The 17,822-nt window shown below is 33.5% G+C and overlaps 2 protein-coding genes across 2 annotated transcripts in view; one reads left to right on the top strand and one right to left on the bottom strand.

Moving 5' to 3' along the window:
• Nucleotides 1-2,998: 2,998 nt before the first annotated feature.
• Nucleotides 2,999-5,962, top strand: LOC140045387 (transport and Golgi organization protein 2 homolog). The gene is made up of 7 exons (XM_072090250.1): nucleotides 2,999-3,213; nucleotides 3,737-3,856; nucleotides 4,062-4,170; nucleotides 4,574-4,641; nucleotides 4,757-4,910; nucleotides 5,201-5,296; nucleotides 5,658-5,962. The coding sequence occupies exons 1-7, from the start codon at nucleotides 3,072-3,074 to the stop codon at nucleotides 5,803-5,805; spliced, it is 837 nt and encodes a 278-aa protein (XP_071946351.1). The 5' UTR covers nucleotides 2,999-3,071; the 3' UTR covers nucleotides 5,806-5,962.
• A 1,388-nt stretch (nucleotides 5,963-7,350) lies between these two features.
• The window catches only part of LOC140045378 (transmembrane protein 132B-like), a 34,114-nt gene continuing 23,642 nt past the window's right edge, over nucleotides 7,351-17,822 (bottom strand). Inside the window, exons 4-10 of the mRNA XM_072090241.1 lie at nucleotides 17,625-17,805; nucleotides 14,021-14,164; nucleotides 12,627-12,832; nucleotides 11,168-11,265; nucleotides 10,601-10,749; nucleotides 9,094-9,285; nucleotides 7,351-8,958 (exon numbers count right to left, since the gene is read on the bottom strand). Coding sequence (XP_071946342.1) covers nucleotides 7,759-8,958; nucleotides 9,094-9,285; nucleotides 10,601-10,749; nucleotides 11,168-11,265; nucleotides 12,627-12,832; nucleotides 14,021-14,164; nucleotides 17,625-17,805 — 2,170 coding nt within the window. The 3' untranslated portion in view covers nucleotides 7,351-7,758. The remainder of the gene's footprint in view (nucleotides 8,959-9,093; nucleotides 9,286-10,600; nucleotides 10,750-11,167; nucleotides 11,266-12,626; nucleotides 12,833-14,020; nucleotides 14,165-17,624; nucleotides 17,806-17,822) is intronic.

The following is a 17,822-nucleotide window of genomic DNA, read 5'->3' as shown; positions in this document are numbered from 1 at the left end:
ACAAGCGAATAAGCCATCGCTTGTGATTGGTCAATTCACTTGCGTTGCGTTACGTCCTTCCGTTGCGTCGCTAGTGGGAACCACGCTTGAGATTACCTTGGTTCAACGCAATGGGCAAATCAACGATGGAATATTCGCTTGTCATCGGTCAACGGTCAACTAACTTGCGTCGCGTACGTCATTGACATTGACGTGCTCGATATTAATGAACGCACGTGTCCTCTGCGCCTCTGTAATGAACCAATCATATTACTTTTGTCCATTGTCGTACGTGGAAATAAATATATAAATCTGTATCCGGTCAATTTCGTTGTATTTTGTTTGCGAAGAAATGTTGACAAGACAACGAAATTACTACGAATTACAATACAATAGTATACCGGCAGCACATTGTTCAAGGAATAAGTTCAATAACCTCTAATATACAACGTACTTTTGTGGATTGTCGTTGCATTGTAGGTCCAAAATGCGACATGCTACTACAGTACTATGCTCGAGTAAAACGCTCAAGGAAGGGGGTATAAAACTGACTTACCTATTAATGCCTGACTAAAATATACCAATACCACATTGACTGCGATGACAAATACATTTTATGATATGCCTATTATCCATCTGCCGTGCCTATAATGTAATGAGTACATAAACTGGTAATAATAATAGGCCTAAAGGTTGATTCAGGTTGTCAAGTCAAATCTACAAGCGCCTTAGTACAGCACTAAAAATATTCAACGTAAAGTACGCATATTTATTTGCAAATTTGCATAAATATTTACAACATTCCAGGTACTGACGATAAAGTCGCCATTCTGTTACAACATAGGTCTATAAATGTTATTGGCACTATATAACGAAATATCATGAATCTAGGAAGTTAAAAATCATGTAATAATTTTTTCTTTAAAATAGACAAAGTGTTAAAAATAAATTATTGACAGATTAAAGACTGGTCGAAGTTTCTATCTCTCGAAGCTTGGTTTCCGCTAAAGCTGGTTCCCACAAAATAGTGGGAGGAACCAAGCTTAGACGTACGGCAAGTACGGTACTGTATGACGTAAGCGCAGCGCAAGTAGGCCTACCATTGACCAATCACGATGTGATTCAAACAAAACTTGCATTGCCCTTACGTCCAGTCGCGTAAAGCTTGGTTCCCACTAGAACGTAACGCAAGGACGTAAACGCGTTAGCAATCACAAGCGAATAAGCCATCGCTTGTGATTGGTCAATTAACTTGCCTTGCGTTACGTCCTTGTGTTGCGTCGCTAGTGGGAACCACGCTTTAGATGGATAATTTATCGCTTGTGACAGATCGTTGCACTTACATCCAATTGTGTTACGACGTCCTACTGAGAACAAAGCTGAACGTATACGTCACACGCGTAACGCAATTTGACCAAACACAAATTGGTGAAATTGCTTTGCATTTTAGTGTGGTAACCAATATAGAAGTATGTATATAATAATGACGTGGGCTTTTCTACAACCACTTCTGAAAATAAACAGGACTTTATTCAAATTAGTTGGAATATACATCACTGTCTTATATATGACTAAATATATTATTTAATTTTATTATTTTTTTAATATATTCATCGCTGTTCGAAGCTCCAATTTGGCAGAATGGCGTTAAAAGTTTTTACATAAGCACTGGCGTTGGTGGCGCCATATACTTTTATAATGGACCACAATCTTTTTACCGGGTAAACTTATTATCAGATACGAACACATTCATTTACAGAGCTGAACAAAAAAAAAGTATAGAAAATTGCACTTTAGTTTTCAGTCTGCAAGGACAAACCAGGATAGTATTTGGACGACCAGGCGATACACTGAAAATCAATTAATTTAGGCCTAGAAACGATAAAGATCAATTCGACTATTTTTTTGCTTTAAATTACAGTTTTTTCAGGTAAATAATTTGTTTTTTGATCCAATTTTAGGTCAAAGTGGATAGATTTTAGATGCAGATTTGGTTCTGACCATCCTGCTGGAAATTAAAATTTAAATATTCCACGTCAAATCAAGAATTAGGCGCTTTACAGAATTTACTAAACATGTGGTTTATGGTCAACAAAAGTCCAGGTGAAAATGGTTATAATCGAGATGAATATTTTAGAAAACCTACTAAATCTGCCGATTATTTGGATTCCAATGAAGATGTGTGTGTGGTAAGTTGATTTGTAGGCCTACTGTTGTATCAAGGTACAGGCATCACGTCGGACTGTAACAGTAGGGCCTAAACTATATATATTAATATTATCTCTATTAATAATCATTTTATTTGGAAGCTACGCTTTTGAAACAGTCATGGCACACGCATTCTTGAATGAAGGTGCGTCCAGAGTAAGTGAAATAAAAGTTAAAGAGAAAAAGTTATAGGCCTATTTACAAAGAAACTTGAGGAAACTAATGTACAACATATTATGTACAACATTTTAAAAAAATAACAAAAGTAATACAGGATTTTAAAAACAAAGAGCATTTTCATAAAATATATTTAATTGATTTATTTCAGAACTACAACTGTAATTTTAATCGATTAAAAGGAGAAACAACTTTTACAGAAAGAACCATGATTGTTGACCCAATGGACTCCAATACAAAATGGTCTACGAAGACATTTAACCATAATAGTATAGTACTAGACTAGAAGATTCGAGAAACCAATTTAAATACAAATTTTAACATATATTTAATTATATAGTTTATTTTAACTCTAGGCCTAATTGACACCGATTGAATAAAAATGGTGCTGTTAAGGAGTTAAAAGGAGCCGGCATTTTATTATTAATTTAATGTGCGGATACAATGTAGGCCAAGAGGCCAAACTGTATTCAATTATATTTCACGTGTGAATTTCTATAGCATTTGTTAAGCATTTGCAATGTAATTGACAGATGTATTGATTAAAGATTTTATTGTATGATATTAATATTTGTATTTTTTAGTTCTCTAGTTAAAAGAAAAATAAGCACACCGCCCTCTAGTTCTAAATGGCGTTAAAAACATGTCTACGACGCACCTCGATTTCATTTTTGACAGTAAATTCACTCAAGTTTCTAAATAAAAGAATGTGCGTTACTTGGTTTATGGTTAATGAGAATTCTGGCGTTATTGGCTATAAACTTGTATTAGCTTTTAATCGAGATGAATTCTTTGACAGACCAGCACTTCCTGCCGAGTTTTTAGAGTCCAACGGAGACGTTCTATGTGGTAAGACGGTAGAAATTATTCAGTTTTCAAGTGCGATGAAGGGGTTTCCTCCTGTGCACCCGGGACTACAGTGAACGATTGTGAATTGCCTAGGCCTAGCATTTAGCCTAGGCCATAGTTTGATTTTAAGTAATTAATCTATGGAGGTTTTCTCTTTCAGTTTACAATTTATATACGTATATTAAGCTAAAAATTGAATGATAAGTGTATAATCTTACCTTTTCAGTTTTTTTTTGCTTTTTTAGTATTATTATTATTAATGAAGTACCGCGATGAGCGACTCAATCAATAAATCCGAGCGCCGCCACAGGTCGTTCTTGTATTTTTTTTTTTGGTCGGTGTATGTGGGGAAAAAAGAAAAGGATGCTGGGGAAAAAAGAAAAGGATGCTGGGGGTGGGGGTGATGATAGGAAAGTCAAAGGCAGCAGCTGGAGAAGGGGTGAAAAATAGAATTCTACAACCTTACTACCTAAAGATAAAATAATAAAATGGTGGTTTATTTTCTTTTCCTCCAATCAAAAAGGTGTTGATATGACTCCAGGTAAAGAAGGTGGAACATGGCTAGGCATCTCAAAAATGGGAAAGGTGGCTTGTCTGTTAAACATCAGAGACAAACATGTGAATCCAGAACTTAAAGGCAGAGGTTTGTTAATATTGTTATTGTATTCAGATATCCTACCAATGCTTATTTATAGGGAATACAACCCATGATTGTCATGTGACATTGTCATGATTTGGCTCTTCCTCCTCCTCCCCCTCCTCCCTATGTATTGTATCATACTTGTTAACTAGTCCCAAGTAAGTTAGCCTGCATAATATAATCCATTTTGATTGTTATCTTTTCACAGGCTCCCTAGTAACTAACTTTCTCACAAGTGACATTGATGGATATTCTTACTTGAAGCAACTCACTGGAACAGATTACAATGGTTTCAATCTATTAACAATGGACTTTAGGTAATAAATGAAGCATATGTCACCCCCAACACATACATATAGTGGAACATCTCTTTTTTTACAATGGACAGTCACTCCCATTAAGGGACACTGGACACTCCTATTAAAGTAACACTAGACACTCCTATTAAGGGGACAATCCTATTAAGGGGACACTCCTAATAAGGGGACACTGGACATTCCTATAGGGGACACCAGACACTCCTATTAAGGGAACGATTTCCTATGAAACAAAAGTGCCACTTGCCAGAATGTTTTAACTTTCACAATAATTCTTCAATGAAAAACCTTACTGATGCACATTTTCAAGGATTTAGTTGCCCGCAAAAAACAATGGAGCCGTTGTTCCAAACATAAGTCTCTTACAGCCATGAATATAATTAATATTGCTTTTATTTTTCAGGAATTATAAACCAGAAATATGTTACTATAGCAACAGATCAGAAAGTGAGCCAGTTACCTTGGAAACTGGTAACGTAACTTCCAATCATCATTTCATCTAAATTTAAAATATAAAAAAAATGAATATAATATTACTAAAAACTGTTATTATTTTCTTCATGCTATTGTCTGTTTCTTGTTCCAGGATACTATGGTGTCTCAAATTCTTTGTTATTCCAACCATGGCCCAAGGCAAATGCTGGTAAAGAATATTTAGAACAACTTTTAAAAGATAAGCCTACAATATCGGCCGAAGAACTCACAAAGCATTTGATTTCATATGCACAAGGGAATGATGGGTAGGTAAAAACATTTATTGAGCTTCGGACCATCACCCTTAACTCTAATCCTAATGCGCCAGCCATGAGAATCCGCCCGTCTTCATTTTGATGATAGATAGATAGATAGATCTGACTGTCTATTCAATCTCGCAGCTGTGTGTTTATAAACAATTTATATGATATGATCAATTTACAACTTCAAATATTTCAACTAAATATATTATATAGTTCAGTCAAATTTATCGCGCAGCTTTTAAAATTAAAAAAAAACTATAATTACTAACCCACACTGTACTATTTTCTTACAGGTTGGCTACTAAAGTAAACTTTTTTTTAAACGAAGAAGAATTATCAAAAGCTTTACCAAAAACTGCTTTTGTTGATTCTCCTATCTATGGCACAAGGTAAAAAATGTTTTAAAAGCTAGCTGCTTGTATTTTCATTCTGGTGTTCTCACCCTCCCCCCCCCCCCTCCCCCTCCATTAGCTACATCCTAGAGCACTGTACTAATAATACTAGTAATAATAATTTAGGTATTTGTATAGCGCCAGAATCAACTAAACCGAAGTAAAAATCAAAGGCGCTTATATTGGTTGTTAAAAAGATGCGTTTTAAGTTCTTTTTTTAAAATAGCAATAGAAGTTAGTAAAATGACGAGGGAGAGAATTCCAAAGAGAAGCAGCAGAGAACATAAAAGACCATAAGATTTAGTGTTAATTCTTGGAACACAACATTAAATAAAAACCAAATATTTTACATTTGTAGATGTACAACAGTGATACTTATTGACAACGATGGGAAGGTAACCTACACAGAGAAAACCAGAATTGACCCGATGGACAGCGAAAACACAAACTGGTCCTCAAAAACAACCGTTTTTAACATCAAATCTTCATTAGATAGCAAATATTAATAGTAAAGCTCAATTTATTAATTAACTTTGCCACAAAATAAAAACGCGATAAAATATAATTTTATAAACAATTTGCCAAGTAAAAGATATACACTGTACAAGTAAATATATATTTTTAATGAAAATGTTTATTTATACCATGAAAATATTTACCGATAACAATTATGCTCAATCTATCAATTAAAGACAATATCCTTTCATGTTTGAAATAATTCCTAACAAATTAATTTCTTTATACCACTACAGTAAAACCACTATTTTTAGACATGAAATATAGTCCAAAATCTGGGAAAAGAATTCGGAACCATATAAGCCTATTATATTTGTGACATTATTTTACTTTACATACGAGGCAATGAGAGTAAAGTATGTTGCCTAAAGCTTGGTTCCCATTTTGACGAAACGGTGAGTTTACCAATCACAAACGACAGTTTGGAGTATTCATCACGTCACGATGGTCAAATTACTTGTGGTTTGTCCAAGCTTTATGATATTACAAGCAATATGACACAGACAGGTACCGAACCCATGCCTCTTGCATACTAATCCGATATACCATTATGCCATACTTGCTCAGAGCAGTATAGACTAAATAAGTGGTATTACTGTATTGTATACAAAGAATATTTTGTTTAAATTATTGGCAATTTTATAGGCATCATTAACCATGATATACTCTACCAAGAGTAGAAATCAAATATATATATATTTATGTACATTTTATATGATCTATACAATAAATTTACAATACATAACATGCTGTGGATTAGGTAGTCTTAATTCATGTCATAGTTATTTTGGCGCTAATATTTTATCTTGTAGAAAAATTGATAGCTAGCATTAGAAAATAAATTTCAAATACATTTAAATAAAATTTACAATAGCTTTTAAAAGACCATGTCAAAATTATCCTACTGCAGTTACTGCAGTAACTATACTTTAGGAAGTTTTTAACTGTTTATTAGTATTTATCATACACATTGTTTATTGCAGTAACTGCCTCATAAACCTCTACATAAAAACAAAACTCTTCCATTACTGCAGTAAGCAATGTAATTACTACAGTAACTGCAGTAAATAAAATGTTGACATGATGCAATTTATTAAATATTAATTGTAATAATATGGTAAAAATTAATTTAATGTAAATTTTAATTTTTAGCGAATATATTTCAATATTGTAGTAGGTATACTCTACATTCCGAGATCAAAAGTTAACACATCGGTAAGTGTACACTAATGGCGACTTTTGATTCGGAATAGCTGTGCGTATAAGCGTTTACTTTCTAGATATTGTATTTCGCAATATCTAATATGAGAGGTTATTACGACAAATAAATAATAAGGTAGAACACCCGGAAACCATTTTCTGAGATTTTCATTGAGAAATGATTATGCGACTTTTTTGTAGACACCATGGGCTATTTAAGGGACAACTCTTTCAGATAATGACATCAGAAGAATATATATGTCCTTCTTTCTATGTGTTTTCTTGAAAAAAGCACCACAAAACATACTAGAGTATGCAAAGCCTTATGTAACTTTAAAGTGCCTAAACATAATTTAATAAGATTTTATTGGAAATTTGTTTAAAATAAACCTTTCACAAATGCTAAGTAGTGATCAGTGAAATAATGATTTATAAAAAAACATGTATCATATTAGCCAATATTATGTTTATACTACATATAAATATTGAAATGAACAGCCTAACCCTGTCTACAACATAATAACGATGCTGAAGCCAACTCAACTATTCCAACTGCCTAAATTAATCAAATGTAGAAAAGACATCCGATATTTAACACCAATTAACAAAGTTTCTGGTATTGCATGATCCACATATTTGGACGTTTCCAGACACCTCATTTCGACAATACAATCATCGTCCATAAAAACTTTGTAAATAAAATTTGTTGAATATATATATCTAAGCATTTAAATTATTGTTGACTAAGCTTGAATCTCGGCTTGCAGTGAGTTTAAATGCGCCAGTAACTGATCGTATTCCACAGCCTCCTCATTCTCTGCATTTGGGTTCACAGTAGTCACCTGAATATCTTTATTAAGCATTGGACTCTCTTCAACAGGATCAATATTCTTTTCAGCTTCTTCTGGAGAGTCCTCTGTGCCACCTTCATCAACCGATGGTGGTTCATCGGTGACATTAATCTCTTCTTCCACGTCCAAGTTTGTCTCGCTAAGATCATGGGTTCCAGAATCTGCTGGTGATTCTGAGCATGACGTGCTGTGGTGTTCAACGCTGACTTCACTCTCGGTGTAAACCTGCGTCAATGCCATGTCTGTCTGCTCTTGTTCACAATCACAATCACCTTGTCTTTTCATGGCATCGGATTCCATCTCTCGACCAAGCCACGACCAACTCTCGTTTGGAGTTGCATAATTACCGATCACACTTGGGGGCACCTTCTTTCTGCGGCCAATTCTATACATGTACACCATACAATTAAGCAAAAACACTGTGATAGCTAAGGCAAACACTGCCAACATTACGTACATGCCGATCTCCATAGCGGATGACTTGTTCTTATTATTCTCAATGTTATTCAAAATATCATTTGTTAAATCGCTGTCTCTGTCTCTGTTGGGAGAATTTTTATTTGGGTCATTTACAGGATCAAAGTTTATCTCGTCTAATGGTATTGAATACACATTTTTATTTTTATTGCTCCCCTTATCCGACGACTTTTCTTCCAGGTCGTTTTCATACAAGCTAGGATCAAAGTTTGCGTGGACAATTCCAAAATCAACTTTACCACTTTGGGAAGCTTCTCCGGTAGCGGCACCTGGAGCCGCTTTGTTTCCCGATGTTTCGTCTTCCTTCCCAATTTTTCTCAATTTCTGTTGAATATTCTCAGTTGCAAATGATACGTTGACAGGATATATCCTTGACAAAATTTTATTTGTTGATTTGTGTTTCTTGTGACAAATTCGTGGCAATTTAAGTTCTACATCGATGGTTGTAGCGCCCTCTGCGATCGCTACAACTGCCGCTTGGATGTCATCCGACCTGTCTATCACGATGTTGGAGTCGTGACTCAATGCTTTGATGAAGTAATCTTCAGTTGAGACATGACGCAATGGCAATATAGCGCCATCGCTGAATCCCAAAGTCACATCCAAAATTCCTTCCTAAAAAAGCCAAACAAATAGAATTGATTTATATGCTGCCATTTTAATCATAATATTTAATAGATATTACTTACTAATTATTAAAAACTGTGTACTCATTGTTAAAAGTAAAATTCATTCCATTAAAATACAAACCTGATATTTCGCAATAAGTTGGTCATTAGCCTCCACGCGTACAGCCTTCAAAAGCTTGACATTAACATCCCTAACACTATGGATACGGAGGCCAGTCACCATGGAGATGTGAAGGTCTGTCACAGACACTTTATCCCCACCCACTGTAAATTCCTTGTGAGCTAGAGCTTTGTTACCTTCACCTGGCATCACCTAAAATAGAATAGAATACAAGATATTAATACCAATATAGCATAACATAGGGATTATCTCTAATATAGGGATTATCTATAATATAGGGATAATCTCAAATACCAAGAAGAGACTATTGATCTCAATCTAAAATAGCAATCAGAATATCATGCATAACTGAGTGCATAACATAATACATAGACTAAAATAAGTGTTGTGGGATTTGCTTTATCTTGGGATTAATCTCCAAATCCTAGTAAAGAAATGGTAATCTGAATTTAATCCTATCACCCATGAGTGGTTTTTGATTATACTCTAAATTCACCAGGTTACCTAGTTTGCGTTACTTTGTCTTATTCCCAAGGGATTGGGATTCAATTATGGATTCAACATACTTATGTATCTGCCGACGAACAAATTGTAATGTTAATCTCATAAATGCATGGATTTAATGTACTTAAGCTGACTGTAAATTTGGATAAACACAGAAGGATTTTCATTAGACGTTAATGTGTGCGAAAATCTTGGTTACTGTTCTCACACGCACAAAAAAAAACACCAGCTTTTGAATTACCTACAACAATTCAAGCTCATTTTTATTTATAAACAAACTAATTGTATGGTACTGCCAATAATAGAAAACAAGGCAACAGTCTGTTCTTTCAATTGATCTATCTATTATTACCGCGAAACAGATCGTAATGGTGTTCTAATTGTCCATTTACAGACCTCTCAACTTGGAAACTGAAATCCTAGGGAGGATTTATGAAAGCATGTCCAAACTCAAACTAATTAGGGCGCTATTAAAAAATAGAAAGATATGGCATCTATAATAGTGAACATGGCGGAAAATGTCAAAAAATATTGTATTTAAGCAGGAGAGTGGAAAAATGAACCAAATATCAGGAGAGTTCCGCAATTATCGGATAAGTTTCGCCATTATTGGGAAAGTTATGCCATTATTGGGAAAGTTACGCCATTATTGGAAAGTTATGCCATTATTGGGAAAGTCACGCTATATTCGGGAGAGTTCCGCCATTTAAATCGGGAGAGTTCCGCCATTTAAATCGGGAGAGTGTAGCCATTATTGGTAGAGTTCCGCCATTTAAATCGGGAGAGTTCCGCCATTATTGGGAGACTTCCGCCATTATCGGGAGACTTCCGCCATTTAAATTGGAAGAGTTCCGCCAATTAAATCGGGAGACTTCCGCCATTTAAATAGGGAGAGTTCCGCCATTTAAATAGGGAGAGTTCCGCCATTTAAATCGGAAGAGTACCGCCATTATCGGGAGACTTTTGCCATTATATCAAGAGTGTTTGTAGGTTTGCATTTTACCTGCACAGAGGCCACTCCATCTGAATGTCCATACACAATCAGATTATCAATGGTTGCAATCTTGGGGTCACTGGTGGTGAACTGAGTAGGAGCCAACAAACTTGTTACTTCTTCCTTTGTATCTTTTCCGAACATGTGAACCTTCCTGCCTGAAGTGGCAAAAATAAATAAAATACATAATATCAACTACATGTATAAATATCTAGTGGCTTTATGTTAATATGATGAGGTACTGTAATATTATTAAGTGTTTAGCAAGGGCAACCTTTAATGCATATACGTAAAGCTCTGTTTACACTATCAAACTTTATGTGACAACAAAATGTGATGTGCCCAAATATGAACATGACGATGTCATATTACTCCCACATTTGGGCATGTTAATTTCACTATCAAACTAGTTTGATAGTGTAGACAGAGCTTTACATACATATATGTACCAGTATGCTGGAATGATTTCAAGCAATCAACAGCAGTCTGTAGGCCTACATTTCATCATTCATTTCATCAAATTTTTCGTTATTCACTCTAGAGCCACCGTTCATATAAAGTAGATTTTAAAGTTACCTGAGTTTGCGTGCTTGGTGTAGAAACGAGTATAAACTGCAACAGTTGCTTGTTGATATCGTAGTTTACATTTGTTACTGTCAGTAGAACGTCTATTTCTGTACAAAATATAATATTATAAAGCTTTAATTTTCATATGATTCTATATTTTCAACTTTCCAGCCAATGTCTTGAATGTGTCTGCCATTATTTCCCTCTGTGGTATAATTGTCTTGTAAAATAACCCATACAACTATTAAGCTCTGTCTACACTATCAAACCAGTTTGACAAACAAAATGTGATGTGCTTAAATATGGTACTGTAGTGACATGCCCAAATATGGTAGTAATATGACATCATCCTGTCCATATATGGGTACAGCACATTTTTTTGTCACATAAAGTTTGAAAGTGTAGACATAGCTTAAGATTATTCACTTATATAGTACAGTAACTTAATATTACAAATGTTGTGACATTTTTAAAATCTATTTATTTTTTTCTTTATACTGTACATTGACTTCTTCAATAGAAATGTGCGATTGAAAGACTCGTGGTGAAATGTCAAGACTTCTTCGCTTTCTAAACATGTATTATACTGATTTATTGCACTTGATCGATATTTATCCCAACTAATTGTATGGTAACGGTAAAACGCTTGATTTCGTACGGCACGATCGGTCATAAACTGCTGCCAATGATTCTTCAGATGCGGTGAGCATCAAAACATAGATTATATAATTACTAATTGTACTTTAATGATGCAAATTAATTCAAAAGAATGTACTTTGATTTGAAATACTACCAAATTAAATATGTACACTTTCTTCTGAGCTTTGCAGAGCTCATAAATTTTAACCTTAGTTTTAACCTTTATTTCTGTTTCTTAAGCTCTGTCTACACATCAAACTTTATGTGACAAAAAAATGTGATGTGCCCATATATGGAGATGATGATGTCATATCACTACCGTATTTGGGTATATCACTACCATATTCGGATACATCCCACTTTTTTTATCAAACTAGTTTGATAGTGTAGACAGAGGTTTATACAAGTAAACTGCCCTTTATTGCTACAAAATTAAAAACTTGTTTTCAATCAATCCAGAGTTTTAGTTTTTTTTATGAGGAGAGTAGGCTGTTGTCGGTTTATCCAAGTAATCTAGGCACGATATAGACTAATAGAATAATATAAATATTCTGATGCCTTTGTATGATGGAAATTCTCTCAATCAGACTTGGTTTCTGATGGGACTTGAGATTGGAAGTTAAGAGAGGGTGAGAGGATGCATGGGTTTATAAATGTTTAAAAAAATGTTATAAGGAGTTAATTTGTATGGAACATTTTCGATGCAATTACAAGATATCTTGGATTGTGTTTTAAAAAAAGTAAGCAGTTGTCCTATGGTAGGTCCCACTTGGGAAATATTGCGCAATACATTTTTAGCAAAATAATAGTAGTATAGTGTTATAATCACCTTCTGAGACCTCTGTGTGGAACTTTCCATTCCTTAATCAGGCTTAGTTTCTGGTCAGACAGCTCAATGATCAGAGGGAGCTCAGGTATCCACACCCACAGACTGAGATCTACAGATTTGCCCTGGTAGTTGACAGTAATACTGATGTCAGATCTGCTACTATCTTCACTGCCATCAAAGAACATATAGCTGCAATTTTGCTCTACCTGAAAAAATACACAAAAATACAATATTTTCCAGAGGCTTAAAACAAACTATTTTATATTATATTAAGCCGTAAAGCGTAGTGGAGCTCTAGCTTGCGCTTGCTTGCCTTCCAATCCAATCAATCCTGACCTAGTACCAAGGTAATAACTCACAACTCCACTCCCTAAGCCTCAAATGAGACTTCATTTATAAGCACGATAAATTATTAAATAGTTTATTACTTGCTGTTGGATGCGTATAAAGGGGGAAAAAAGCATTTATTTTTTAGGAATTTTTTTGTCCGAAATTTATTTTCCTCAAAATATATAAATAAATTCACAATTCTAAACCTATTATTAAATGAAGGCGGAAACTAAACAATTCTTGCGCAGAAGACGGCACGGTGTTTGAGGAGGAACGTGACCGCGATTTCACCATCCCGATTTGATGCTCGACGTAATGATTAACAGCTGCTTATGCCAGTTGTGTACAGCATAACAATTTTGATTACTGTACTCGTAAAATACTTTTATCTACCAGGCAAGTTTACTGCGGCATAAATGTCACTCCAGAAACCCCCTACATCGATATCATAAACCTGCTCGTATGCGATGCCTAAAAGGGTGGCTTAGGAGCAGATGTGGTTTGTAAAAATACCACAAGATTGTGAAATCTTCCCGTAAAAGCTGTTGTAATTTGGTGTTATACAATATAGTGGTGATAAGTGAAGACTTCCAATTGGTGCAAATGCCTCAACATTTTATTATATCACTGTTAGCAATTGAGTATGCACTTGATTGCTTGGTAATCCTTTAAGCTCTGTCTACACTATCAAACTAGTTTGACAAAAAAAGTATGCTGTGCCCAAATATGGTAGTGATATGCTTAATATGGTAGTGATATGCTTAATATGGTAGTGATATGACATCATCGTGTCCATATATAGGCACATCACATTTTTTGGTCGCATAAAGTTTGATAGTGTAGACAGAGCTTTAGTCTATATGGTCTACTACAATGTCTTGTCTACAAACAGGCACAAATGCTCCCTCTTTTGACAGCTAAACTAAAATTATGAGCTACTTTATGATATCTATTTTTAACAGACTATTAATTAATATAATATGGACTCCTGCTGGACCTGCCCCTGCTGGACCTACCCCTACTGGACTTGCCCTGCTGGATCTACTCTGGACCAATAGACTTACCTTAAGAATGTTCTTGTCAGCTGATGTACAGGCAGATTGGTTTGTGACGTCCACTACACTATGGTCTTGGGAGATAGCAAACACTTTCAGCTTAGCACGAACTTTTTCGTTATTCAAAACTGCAGTATTCACCAATTCAGTTTTCTATTATAAAGAAAAAACAACAAAAGTTATATTACCTCACATTTTATATTATAATACCGTAAATTCATAACATTAATTGTTATGTTTTTGTATTATAAAGTATTATAAGTAAAGCTCTAGTTACACTATAAAACTAGTACAATATGCCCAAATATGGTAGTGGTATACCCAAATATGGTAGTGATAATATGACATCATAATATCTATAAATGGCCACATCATATTGTTTTGTCATATAAAGTTTCATAGTGTGGACAGAGCTTAAAATGTAAGTTCATTGTACTATATATTACACTATAAAACAATTAACTTAAAGCTCAGATACAGGCATGAAGTTTAAATATAATATTTGGTTAATTGTACATAAATCAAATATTTGTAACAGAAATCAAGACGAAAAAACATGAATTTCTCTTAATATGGTCAAATACAAAATTTGGCAAAATTCTTCCATAAAAACCAGAAAGACCTTTTTTCAGTAGTTAGGTAGTTAACCTAATGTAATAACATGTCTGGTGACTCCCTAGACGGTGAAAAAAGATGATGGATATACGGTGGATAATTTTTGCTACAGCATGAAAATAAAAATCTGAAGTTGAATAAAAATATCAGAAATGTAATATTCAAGTTATATTACCTATATTTAGTCATCCGATAACATTTTTTACCACACCGTTTAAAATGCCTCTCTATTTACAAAATTTGTGTACAAAAGAATAGAGATTTTACTGTGTAATTTGAACTATCCCCCCACTGATAAGAAAGTGCTTATTTTCAACAAGCTTGTGTAACACAAATAAAATCCCAAAAATTATGACACATAGGTGAACTACAGAACGATAATTATTGGAATGTATGATCACTAGAAATTTTTTGCTCGCACCTGGCCTTTTAACCATAAAGAAAGATAATAAAATATTAGTACATTTCAATACCACAGAACCAGTAATATAATAATATAATAATAGTAATATATCAAGCTATTAAACATTACAGCATAATATAACTACTGTTACTGGTAAAAATATAGCTAGTACAGTTTGTATAGCTATTTGGCAAATTGCACTGGCATTGCAATACTTTAAACATATGGCGTGACTATTAGTATTAAAATTCACAGCAATACAATATTTATGCAAGTATAAAATATTATTTTGGTACAATTTGACATGTAACACTATCTATTTATATAATATATTTACATAATATGGATTTTTAATATTATCGGGATAATAACATAACAATTAAATAATTGTATAATATTACCCAAGAAAGTATAATTACTTTAAGTTATATATATATTTCTATAGTTTATCTAGAAAGTTCAACATTATACACTAAGCATTTGGTATGGATGTTCATGGATATAATTAGTTAGATTCTTAATATTATTTTAATTTGTTTAAAAATAAATGTCATAGATGGTTTATATTTATTGTGTTCACTTGTGATTTAAACTTTAGTTTTAACATTGATAAATACCAAAGCTGCTTAAAACAGTAGAAAGTTTTATTTATAGTCTTCTTTTTCAGCATTCTATTCATACTATATGAGACCTTTTAAAAATTCACCTTTTCTAAATACAATACAGTTTATGTGACTCACTGAAACACACCGGATACATTAACAAGTCAAAGCCGAGAAACAAATTTCTATTTTAATGGCTTGTAAAACGAGCCATGAAAAACATTGTCTAATTTAGAATCGGTTTTTTTTACCTAACAAACCGATTACATCGATAAACATCTGAAAAGGTCAGAAGTTCACGTTCTAGAAAACGTGAAACCCTTCACCGTAGCAACAAGATCGCTTTAATCTGCTCGTAATATATTATACTAATCCTGCATATAATTTCAATTGTGTACAGATTTTGTACAGCGGCTATAGATTATCTGTTCTAATCCGTTTAATCTCATAGCAAGTTATAGGATTAGCTGCCATATTGATAATGTGACCATTTACCTATTCTTGGATTAGCTATTGCATACTGAAGGATCTTTTATAACAAAGGCCGTTTTTTAGATTTTAAAATGTATTGTTCACTACAAAATTGAAAAATAAAGCATAAAGGCCCATTTACACTAGGACAATAACGATCGGTGATAAATATATAAAGCATGCATTTTTTTTTACATAAAACAAAAGAAATTAGAAAGGTTTTTGTTCTAGAACTACAGAATAACCATCTATGCTTCCTTCGATAAAATATTTTTTAAATTCCCATCAATTGACGTCATGATAAATAAAAACAAATTTATATAAGAATATTTTTGCTCTTACTAATCATGACGTCATTTGATTGGACGTGTGAAAATATCATTTTCATCAAAGGAAGCATAGATTGTTATTCTATAGTTCTAGGAAGAAAAGTTTTATATTTTTTTTGTTTTATGTATGAAAAATGCATATTTGTCTATTTATCGTTGATCGTTATCGTCCTAGTGTAAATGGACCTTAACAAAAAAACCATGGTACAGACAGTTATATTATGAATGCAATACTATAGTAAATGATATTAATCTATGAATTAAACATTAGAAAAGATATTTCTATTAAAAAATGTATTAAAAGGTTCTTGAGTGAATAACTAAATGCATAAATATTTAACGAACTATGCAAAGGAATAAATATGTTTAATAATACATGGTAACAAATAAATGATGATATGACTGAATGCATACATTGGACGGTATAATAAGCATTTTGTACTAATGAAATAATTTAAATGTGGTTGTGTTTATTTAATGCCTTATACAATCAATACTGAGATTCAATCAACACTCCCCAGGGAAATCAGTATGTTTTCTTTCTTTATCTCCCTCAATGAATATGTTAATGACGCTATCAAATATACAGACAATGTAAATATCAGAGAATTCAGCCTGATTACATAGATTACCAATCAAGATTATTTCAAAAAGGACCACAAATTTATAAACATGAAAGAATTATAACTGCTAAGAACTAATTATGTAGTTTTGTAAACCAGTAATTTAAAATTACGTTTCAAGACAGTTTAGTCATATCAATATACTAAAACGAAACCCAGAGAAAAATGGTTTTTTTTTTGGTAGATCATGTCTTATTTTCCAAGAAAAAATCCAGTTTTAACGATGCATATTAAGGAATTTTTTAAAGACATTTTTTTAGAAAGAACACCACAAGTGGCTGTACTCACCAATCACACTAAATTAAGATATTTCTCTTAAACACTACAGTAAGTTTATAAAGTGGTATTCACTCTGACTACACTATCCCAACTAGTTTGACATAAAAAGTGTGATGTTCCCAAATATGTTAGTAATATCCTTAAATATGGTAGTGATATGACATCATCATATCTTGTGTTCGATGGAAGTATGAAATAAACTTTTTACCGGATGTATAAAAAAGTTGAGCTTAACTTTATTTCTTAAAAAACACAGATATTGTAATAATTACAAGCCACATTAATTCTCACCTCAGCAATCGGTATAAGCGCCAACACGTTGACTCTGCTTAAGCTAACCTTGGCCGACAGCTTTGTTGACTCCGTGACGCCATCTTGCATAATGTCAACTTTCCAACTGATGTGACGGCTATTACTGGATTCGTTCATCACTTTAAACTCAACCAGAAATATTGGCACCTCTCGAGGCGGTCTGAAAGAAAGGATAAC

Source organism: Antedon mediterranea, chromosome 3, assembly GCF_964355755.1.
Source record: "Antedon mediterranea chromosome 3, ecAntMedi1.1, whole genome shotgun sequence".
Lineage (NCBI taxonomy): Eukaryota > Metazoa > Echinodermata > Crinoidea > Comatulida > Antedonidae > Antedon > Antedon mediterranea.
The sequence above is the reverse complement of the archived record's forward strand: the minus strand, read 5'-3'. Positions and strand labels throughout refer to the sequence as shown.

Excerpts from the sequence above, each read along its gene's own strand:
- LOC140045387 (XM_072090250.1), top strand. The coding sequence starts at position 3,072 with ATGTGCGTTACTTGGTTTATGGTTAATGAGAATTCTGGCGTTATTGGC. Across the intron at positions 4,171-4,573 it reads CTATTAACAATGGACTTTAG|GAATTATAAACCAGAAATAT; the intron begins GTAATAAATGAA and ends TTTATTTTTCAG. Across the intron at positions 4,642-4,756 it reads GCCAGTTACCTTGGAAACTG|GATACTATGGTGTCTCAAAT; the intron begins GTAACGTAACTT and ends TTCTTGTTCCAG.